Source organism: Grammomys surdaster, unplaced genomic scaffold, assembly GCF_004785775.1.
Source record: "Grammomys surdaster isolate TR1022 unplaced genomic scaffold, NIH_TR_1.0 946, whole genome shotgun sequence".
Classification (NCBI taxonomy): Eukaryota; Metazoa; Chordata; class Mammalia; order Rodentia; family Muridae; genus Grammomys; species Grammomys surdaster.
This window is the reverse complement of record NW_021605365.1, coordinates 576,978-586,398: the sequence shown is the minus strand read 5'-3', so window position 1 is coordinate 586,398 and position 9,421 is coordinate 576,978. Positions and strand designations below refer to the sequence as shown.

At 49.3% G+C, this 9,421-nt stretch overlaps 2 protein-coding genes across 6 annotated transcripts in view; one reads left to right on the top strand and one right to left on the bottom strand.

Annotated features, from left to right (window-relative positions):
- The window catches only part of Drc1 (dynein regulatory complex subunit 1), a 39,725-nt gene extending 32,090 nt beyond the window's left edge, over window positions 1-7,635 (top strand). Inside the window, 7 exon segments of the mRNA XM_028782916.1 lie at window positions 3-107; window positions 1,103-1,192; window positions 1,565-1,651; window positions 4,252-4,523; window positions 5,523-5,666; window positions 5,956-6,058; window positions 7,536-7,635. Of these exon segments, the coding sequence (XP_028638749.1) occupies window positions 3-107; window positions 1,103-1,192; window positions 1,565-1,651; window positions 4,252-4,523; window positions 5,523-5,666; window positions 5,956-6,058; window positions 7,536-7,592 (858 nt within the window). The 3' untranslated portion in view covers window positions 7,593-7,635.
- Window positions 7,636-8,095: 460 nt separating this feature from the next.
- The window catches only part of Otof (otoferlin), a 98,616-nt gene continuing 97,290 nt past the window's right edge, over window positions 8,096-9,421 (bottom strand). For 3 of the 5 annotated variants that reach the window (XM_028782947.1, XM_028782948.1, XM_028782949.1), the window contains one exon: window positions 8,109-9,070. In XM_028782947.1, coding sequence (XP_028638780.1) covers window positions 8,890-9,070 — 181 coding nt within the window. In that variant the 3' untranslated portion in view covers window positions 8,109-8,889. Of the gene's footprint in view, window positions 9,071-9,421 lie in introns of all 5 variants that reach the window. The other 2 variants (XM_028782945.1, XM_028782946.1) reach the window with 2 other exon arrangements.

Here is a 9,421-nt window from a genome sequence, read left to right as displayed (position 1 = left end):
AGGCGACAGAGGCAGCCATGTCAGAAGACGAGTCTTACATGGATCTGCCCAATCAAGTTTCAGCAAAAACCACCAAAAAGATCCTCATGCTCCTGTGTGATGAGTCGGTAAGGCCTCGCTGTGTGGCCTGGAGCCAGGCCTGCCCAGAGAGGGGGCTGGGGAGTGAGCTTGCAAGGCAGTGTTTGCAGAGGCCCGGTCAGCAATGGGGCGGTGAGGTTCATTCTGGAAGAATCTCCAGCTCCTTCTGAGAGCAGTGGGGGTTGACAGTAGTGCCTTGCCTGCCACTAATCCATCTGCTTGGTTTGCCACTCTTGTGGCCTTTCTCCTGCTGCATCAAGTGTAGGATACTTCCATGGTCTTGGCAACTAGAATCAGGCTTAGAGCAAGGGTGTGTTGGAGCTGGCTCAGCTGGAGCTGGGTTACTGCAACATCTTGTAGGTGTTTCTTAGATGCCAGTATTCCAAGGTGGTAGAAGGAACTAAAACAGCTCAGCCCCAGTGGTCCCGGGACAGTCAAGGAAGTTTTCTTTGTTGTTTCTGAAGCAACTCCTGCTGAAGGAATCAGCTGGCAGGTCCTCTGTGTCCTATGCAGCCTGACAGCATGACCACCTGTCCTTGGAGCCCTTCTCGAGTTCCTCGGCTCAATGTGGCACTTGGCTTCTCTTTACCCCACCCCAATCTGTGTCACACGCATGCGTCCTGATGTGGTTCACGTCTCCATCACTTTCTCTCCCCTCTTCAGAGCTTCTGGGCTCTGTAACTATTTGGGGAGAGGAATATGGGTGCAGCAGGCACCGAGGCTCAGTCTGGTTTAAAGTACTGTGAAGATTGAGTTGTTTTCCCAGTGGCTTGTGAGTGAGGTAGAGGGCAGTCTAAACCCAAAATAGGATCTAACTCTGTCTTTGGTCTTGCTTCCTGAGACTGCCTTTGACTGTCTTTCAAGATGGCCTTCATTGAGGACCCCACAGCTCAAAGGTTCACTGTTAGAGATTGTGTTCTGTGGCATTGTCCCTGGAGAGTCATATTATGGATGGTTGCAGACCCCATGACTTGTTCCTGAAACCTGGCTCTGACTGGGGACACCATCTTTCTTTTCTCCTCAGGGTTTCCTCATAGAGAGCAAACTACTGAGTCTGCTCCTCCCCCTGGAGAAGAGTGAATGCTATCTGCTGAGGTTGGACGCCATCTTCTCTGTGAGTCCCACTGGGCAGAGTGGACATGGGGTAGGGGTGGGGCAGAACCTGTTTTCTCAACATTACCTTAACCCCAAGACTGTAGCAGTCTCCCAGGCCTCTCTGGGCTCACTAGCACTGCCTGCCTTCAACTTCAGATTGGCTGTGGTGTCATGCTCTGTGTGGGGCGCTCCTGACTCTGGGTGTTGTTCATGTTCTGATGGTTCCAGTTCACTGCAGCTTCCTAGACTCTTTATTCAGCAACCAAGGATGCTAAGAGGAAGCATCTGAATCTCTGGTTCAGAGGAGCTGAGAGTCTATGAGCAGCCTGAGTTCAGGGCCTGTTTGATGGTTTGATGAGGCGTCTGAGTGGCCATCTTGTTTTCTCCTCAGGCTCTGGCAATTGAAACCGAGGATGACTTGTACAAGCTGGTGAACTTCTTCCTTCGATACCGAGCCCACCGTTTATCCTCTGCCCAGGTGAGATGGGCAGCTGCGGAGAGCATTTCCTTTCATTTCATTTCTCTACAAGTTTTGCTTCTCCATGGGATCTTGCCTCTCTTTTCCCTCTGCCTCTGTCTATGACACAGGCCCTGTGTTCTGATGTGGCTGGCACCTCACTCCACCATATCTTCTTCTCTTGTAGCTGTTAGGGCAATGTGCTGGAGTTAAGCACTGACCCTGGACCTGGGGGAGTTGATGGTGCCTATGCCAGGAATGGCTAATAACATTGGCTTAGTTATTATTTTTTTTCTATTTGCAAAGGGCAGAAAGACTGTGAGAGGGGTGGGATGTTGTTCTGTATTGAGGTCCAAGGGCCCCTTTCCCTGGCTTTCCTCAAAACCAGGCTTTAACCACCACAAAACGTGAATGCACTGCATTCTGCGTATTCCGATTCATCACACTTTCCTATGGAGCAGGACTCGTTTGTAACACCATGAATATTATGTTGTAAATGACTTCAGAAGGAGAGGCAAAGAGCAACTTTGTGGAGAGTCACATTCAAAGTCTTAAGTTTTTAATTTAAGAATCAAGAATAAAAATGTTTTTAGTATTGTTAGTTAGGGGGAGAGGAGGGTAGGACAAGAGCTGGGATATAGCTTATCTGGAAGGTACTTGTTTAGCATGCGTGAGGTCCTGGGTTTGAGTCACAGCACTATATAAACAGTGTGTGGTGATATAGGCCTAGAATCACAGCACATGGGAGGAGGTGGCAGGAAGATCTTAAAGCATACATGATGTCTGAGGGAAGAGTATTTTCAATTCACATCAGTTTAAGGATTAGTTTCCTTAATATATAAAGAGCCCACATAAGCTAATAAGTAAACAAGACCATTAGTGCAAAGAAAAGAGTGGGGTAGTCCTCAAACTCTTACAGTCTTTCTCCCTCAGCATCCTAAGTCAGGGGGTTACAAGTGTGCATCGCCATAATCACCATACTTGGAGTAGGACAGGCAACCTCCCTCCTCCCCTGCATCCTCCGAGACAGAGTTACTCTGTGCAGCTCTAGCTGTCCCAGAACTCCATCTGTAGACCAGGATGACCTCCAGCCCAGAGATCTGCCCGCCACAGCTTCTGAGTGCTGGGATTAAAGGTGTGCATCACCACCCCCTGCCTAGTAAAGGCGACTTTTATGTGTGATCCGCCTTCCTTGTAGAGAGCGGAGCACAAGTGAGGCCTGCACAGCAGCTGTCTGCCTGCCGGGTTGGCATAGAGGATGTCTACTCAATGTCTCCTCACACAGAACTGATGCTCTCACAGGCCACTCATAACCTGGCAGGCGTGTGATGGCCGTCCCTTCAGTGAGAACAGTTTGACAGCGTCAGTCACTTTACAACTCTCCTAGGATTTTGTTCTATAGATAGAACACAGTTGACTTCCTTCCTTTCTCTTCCTTTTTCCCTCTCCCTCTGTCACTCTGTCTCTTTCTCTCTCTGTCTCTCTCTGTCTCTCTCTCTCTGTCTCTCTCTCTGTCTCTCTCTCTCTCTCTCTCTCTGTCTCTCTCTCTCTCTGTCTCCCTCTGTCTGTCTCTCTGTCTCTGTCTGTCTCTCTGTCTCTCTGTCTCTGTCTCTCTCTCTCTCTCTCTCTCTCTTTGATTTTTGGGACAGGGTCTTATGTAGCTCAGGCTAGTCTCAAACTCTGTGTAGCCAAGGATGACCTTGAACTTCTAAATCTCCTACCTCTGCCTTCCGAAGTGGTGGGATTAAGGCACACCCCTGAGTACTCCGCTTAGTGCATTGGAAACTATATGTCTATTATAGTTTTTAAAATTGCAGCATTATTTGAAATAGAAGACTGGAAACTGCAGATTTCAATGCTGAAGGAATGTATTTAATAATTCATGATGTACTCTCATAACGGGACAGGAGGAAGACAATTTAAATTTGAAAATGTTACCAGGATTGATTCTCTATTATGTGTGAGCCAAAGGGGTATTTACAGCTTTGGAGCTTGTGGCTAGCAGTACAGTGAACACCTGTGAACTGGATTTAGAGACGGAACACAGGTCTCATTCCAGAGCCCCTTCCCTTCCTTACTCATCTGCCTTCTGTCATTATATAAATGTGTCTGTCTTAGTTAGGGTTTCTATTGCTATGATGAAACACCATGACCAAAAAGCAAGTTGGAGAGAAAAGAGTTTATTCAGCTTACACTTCCCCACTGTAGTCCATCACTGAAAGAAGTCAGGACAGGAACTCAAAGAGGGCAGGAACCTGGAGGCAGGAGCTGATGCAGAGGCCATGGAGGAGTGCTGCTTACTGGCTTGTTCCTCATGACTTGTTCAATCTGCTTTCTTATAGAACCCAGGACCACAAGCCTAGGGATGGCACCACCCACAATAGGCAGGGCTCTCCCTTATTGATCACTGATTGAGAAATTGTCCTATAGCTGGATCTCATGGAAGCAATTCCTCACCTTAGGCTCCATCTCCGATGACTCTAGTTTGTGTCAAGTTGACACACAACCAGTGAGCACAGCATCCATCCACAGGATTTTTAGGAACTTTGCTGGTTCCTTCTCTTGTTTTCATTGTGTGTTTGGGTATATCAGACCACAGTCAAACCTGTACCTCTCTCCAGGCCAGTACCTCGATTCAAAGCAACGTGGAGCGTACAAGCCTGATGTCAGCGCTGGAGCGTCTGAGTCTGATGTCCCAGGTGGACAGGGGAAGCACAGTGTCCAAATCAGATCAAGAGTCCACAGAGCAGCAGGACCTGCAGGGTGGTGACAACGAAAGCCTCGAGGGCAAGGAGTTGGGAGAGCAGGAGGACCTGTCTTCACCCAAGTTCATCCACCCCAATGATGTGCTCAAGATTCTGGAGGCCTTTGTCATGGGGCTGAAGAAGCCTAAGTGTGCAGTGGTGTAGGGGTGATGGAGGGCTTGCTGGGGACATGGGTGCTGGGAGGCTGGGACACAATGTCGAGGTAGAGGAGAAATGGCTGTACACATACACACATATATATACACACATACATACACATACACACATGCATATACACATATACACATTCATGCACATGTACATACCCACATACATACACATACATACACACACACATACACACATGTATACACACATATATACACATACATATACGTGCACACATGCATACACACATGCATACACATTCATACACACACATATATACACACATACATATGCACATATGTACACATGCACACATGCATACACATACATACACATGCACACATGCATGCACACATACACACACATACACATGTATACATACATATATACACATACATATACATGCACATGTGCATACACACATGCACATATACACATATATACACATACATACATGCATGCATGCATACACACATACTCATATGTATACACATACGTATGCACACATACATATGCACACATGCATACACACATGCATACACATACATACATATATACACACATATATACACATACATGCACGCATGCATACACACATATATACACACATATACACACATACATATACACACATACATATGCACACATGCATACACATACATACACACACATATACATACATGTGCACATATGTACACATGCACACATGCATACACATACATACATACATACACACATATACATACATACACATGCACACATGCATGCACGCATACACATACATACACATACATACACATGCACATGTCCATACACACATGCATATACGCATACACACATATCTATACACATATACAGACAAATACACAGACACATACATAAATACATATACATAGATATACACACATACATACACACAAATGTGACTGGCATTGCCTGTGTGGCACATAGAAAAAGGCACCCCTGCTTTTAACTTCCAGGGAGGCTCGGCCAGTACAGAAGTTGAAGAAAGAAACTCGAGATAACTCGAAGGACACAGAGTACTGGGAGTCCCTGGCTACGGTTATCCCGTTCTCCAAGCAGAACCTCTGGGATGCGCTGTACAACGCCTTGGAGAAATACTAGTCAGCATCAGGGCTTGGAAGGACAGGGAGCTGGGTGGTCTATAGGGGCAATCCTGTCCAGAGGCATAGTTGTGTCCCCTGTGCTCACACAGTCTGAGGGGGTGGGTGGTGGCAGGTGGTGCTCCCACTCTCCTTGTCTGTCCCTGTTAGCCTGGGAGGAAGGGAAGTGTCTCAGGTCTTCCTCTACTCGCAGCCAGAGCAGAAACACCAAAGGCCTGGCTTCTAATCAGTAGAGGATGGAAGACCGAGCCAGCCTTTCCCTAACCTGCTTCCTGTGTCCCACCCCTAGCCTTGTGCTGACCCAGAGGGCCAAGCTGCTGATGGAGAATGACTCTCTGGAGCAGCAGAATGCAGAGATGCAGTCCCTGCTACAGCAGTATCTCCAGGCTAAGGTGGGTGCTGGGGCATGGACCCAACTAAGATCTGAAACCACACCTCAGGAGGCGGCACCTGCTGGCAAGGCCGTGGTACTGCTGGCAGTCCAGCCAAGGCCCGGAGGACTGACCTCGGGATCACTCTGCTCTGACCGCTCTGTTGCTTTTTAACTTTAATTCTTCGAGCTAATGTGTCAGGTAGCCTAGGCTGGCCTCACACTCTATACGTAGCCAAGGATGACCCTACACTTCTGATATTCTGCCTTCACCTGGGACAGTTTGGATTACAGGCATGAGCCACCACGCCCTGTGTATGTGCTGCTGGAGAGCAAACCTAGGGCTTTTGTACATGTTGGGCAGGAGCTCTACAAACTGACTTACATCTGTGTCTCCCTCCTCCCCTCTCATGAGAACCTTACACATTGTAGCGCAAGCTGGCCTTGAACCCATGGACTTGATTTTTTAGTCTCCCAAGTACCGGAGTGACAAGCATGCACTTCAGTGCCCAGCTGTAGAGTCATTCTTAATTTTTCTTAAGTGCGCGTGTGTGAGTGTGTGTGTGTGTGTGTGTGTTCTCCCATGCCATATCACACATGAAGACAGCTTTTGGGAGATAATCTTCTCCTTCCACCATGTGGGTTCCAGAGATAGGACCAGGATGTCAGGCTTTTTGGCAAGCACATTTCCTGCAGAACAGCCTCACTGGCTCACACCCATCCTTGTTTGTTGGTTTATTTCTCTCTCTTCCTTTTTTCTTTTCTTCCTTTTTTTTCCTTGAGACAGCATCTCTTTACATAGCCCTGGCTATCCTGGAACTCACTATGTAGACCAGGCTAGCCTCAAACTCATAGAGATTCATCTACCTCTGCCTCCTGAGTGCTGGGATCAAAGGCATTCTTCACCACACCTGGCCAGAATTATTCTTTTTAAAAACAATACTAAATCCAGAAACAGCTTCCAGGCCCCAGGCCCCTCCCCACCTTTGTATCCTCTAACAACCTGCCAGGGGGCTGTGCAGAAACACTCCCCTCTGGTTCACAGAGAGAAGCAAGCTTGGAGACTTGGTGAGGCTCCTACAGTTCTGAGGTCCCCCCTCCTGCCAGACCAGCTTCTCAGGATATGACTGAGGGTCCCTGTGAGTGAGGAGCAGATCGTGTGCTGTCAGAGGTGTCCCCTCCAGTGATTACTGTAACTTGTTCCCACGGAATGGCCAGAGGAGGAAGGAAAAGTCCCTGTGCCTTGGCTGCACACTGGTGGGATGCTTCAGGGTCAGGCTGAGGCCAAGATGGTCGTGACAGTCTCTAGTCCCGTGTCCAGCCACAGAGGACATAGGGCTCCAGGCTGATCTCCGGTCCCAGGCCACACGCATCCTCCAGGGACCGTGATGCCTCCCTGCTATGGAGAAGCAGTGACTGCAGGGAGTGGGACTCTGGGAGAATCCGAATGTGAGCCCTCACAGAGGGCGAGAAAATGACCTTCACCCTTTAATTTCCAGGTAAATTCGGAACTGCAGATCCCTCCGACTCAGGGCTTCCGGATGCCCTCAAAATAGAGAAGGAGCTGCAACACCTAGTGTCATTGAAAGACAGGCCCACCCTGAGTTTTTCTGAGCTGTATCTGCCAAAATGGGGCAGTGATACTCCCCGAAGTTCTAATAAAGTCTTTGAAAGCTTAGGCTGAATGCAGTGAAAGAGGCCATCTCTACATGGACAGGGGTCCTCCTGCTCTAAGTGGTATTACGCAGCTTTGTCCCCGGGCTCAGATGTGGTGAGACCAGCCCCAGGGTCCCTTTCTGTCTTTGGGAAAATGCTAGTCATTATGGGTGGAGGCTTGGGCTTTGGAGTCGTATAATTTCCCATCACCCCCAAACTGAAGGAAGTTCTCCATGCTTTGGGGCCTTTGGCTCCGTCATGGTGTGCCCTCTGAGCTGTAGACGTAGGCGGTTCGGTTTGCAGCTGAGGCCGGCAGCCCTGTGCCTGAGGCCTACCTTAAATGTTGCTTCATAAGAGGTTATCCACTAGAGTTTTACCATCCCCCCCCCAAACCTATCCCTCCCTGCTCCACTTCTGTCTCCGAGTTTGATTTATTTTATTGAGAGAGAGAAAAAAAAATCACACCCAACAAAGGAAAAGCAGCCAGCAGACTCGCAGAGCAGCACTCAAGTGTACACTCGGGTGTGGCTGCCGGCAGGCAGGACAGGGCAGTCTTCAAGGTGGCTAGTACACCCTATTTACTCTTGGAGATTGCGTACTAGCTGGCACACACTGGCCTAGGCAGAGGCAGCCCTGGGAAGTAATGGGAAGCCCAAGGATAAGCAGCCAAGTGGCTGTGGGGGGAAAAAGGCGGAGCCAAGAGGAGAACATGCGCAGGAGCAGCTGTCCACCGCTGCCTCCTCTGTCAGGATGCTCTGGACAGAAGTGTGTCGCCTCTGCTGGCATTTGTGGTACTTTCCATGTGTTCCTACTCATCTGAGCCCTGGACACTGCCCCGTGTTCCTTGGTTCATTTCTATGAAGACTTAACACAAGATTTAGAAAGCACAAGGGAGGGTCGGGTAACTACCACTCTTAGGGCTAGGCAGAGGAACCTGGTACCTTAGAAGGTGGGGCAAGAGGGTATCTGGTTTTGGAGGCCATCTTTGCTCCAAACCCCAGGCAGGCCCGAGACAAGATCAGGCAAGCAGCAGTTTGGGTGTGGGGTGGGGATGGAAGCCCAGCAAGCAGGTGTCTTGCTCAAGGCTGGCAGGCGTGGTAGGGCTCCTCAGGGAGATGGGAGAGAGTCCGGGTGAGGGAAGGCAAAAAGGCAGCAGCCCCTGGAGGGTTGCTGGGGCGAGCTGGGGTGGGGCACGATTCATGCCCCTAGGAGCTTCTTGACCATGTAGCCTGGGAGGCTGTAGAGGAAGAGGGCCAGCATGAGCAGCCCAAGCAGCGCCAGCACAATCTTGATGATAAGCCACTTGTACCGGGTGCAAATGAGGTACTTGATAGATTTGAGTGGGTTCAGGAACCAGACGAACGCAGTGTCAGGCCGGCTAGAGTGGGGAGAAGATGGGAGGGGCTGGTTAGATGACCAGCATGAGCCACCCACACAGGGCTGCCACCTTTCTGTCCTTTCCTAGTGAGTGCTAGAGCCGAGGTGGAGCCCTTGTCTAGTATCAGATTGACAGCTTCTAGACCCTGTCTTCTCTGGGAGACCACTGCTGCCCCAGCTCCATCCTGAGCCTAGGTGGCAGTTTTGTCAGGTACTCAGCCCGATTGCTTGCAGTGATGAACTGAGGCAGACCTTGGTATTGCAGACCACACATGTCCTTCCTGAGATGGCGTACATCATGCAGGCTGCTGTCTCCCCATATTCTCAGGAAATCAGAATTGTTCAACTTCCT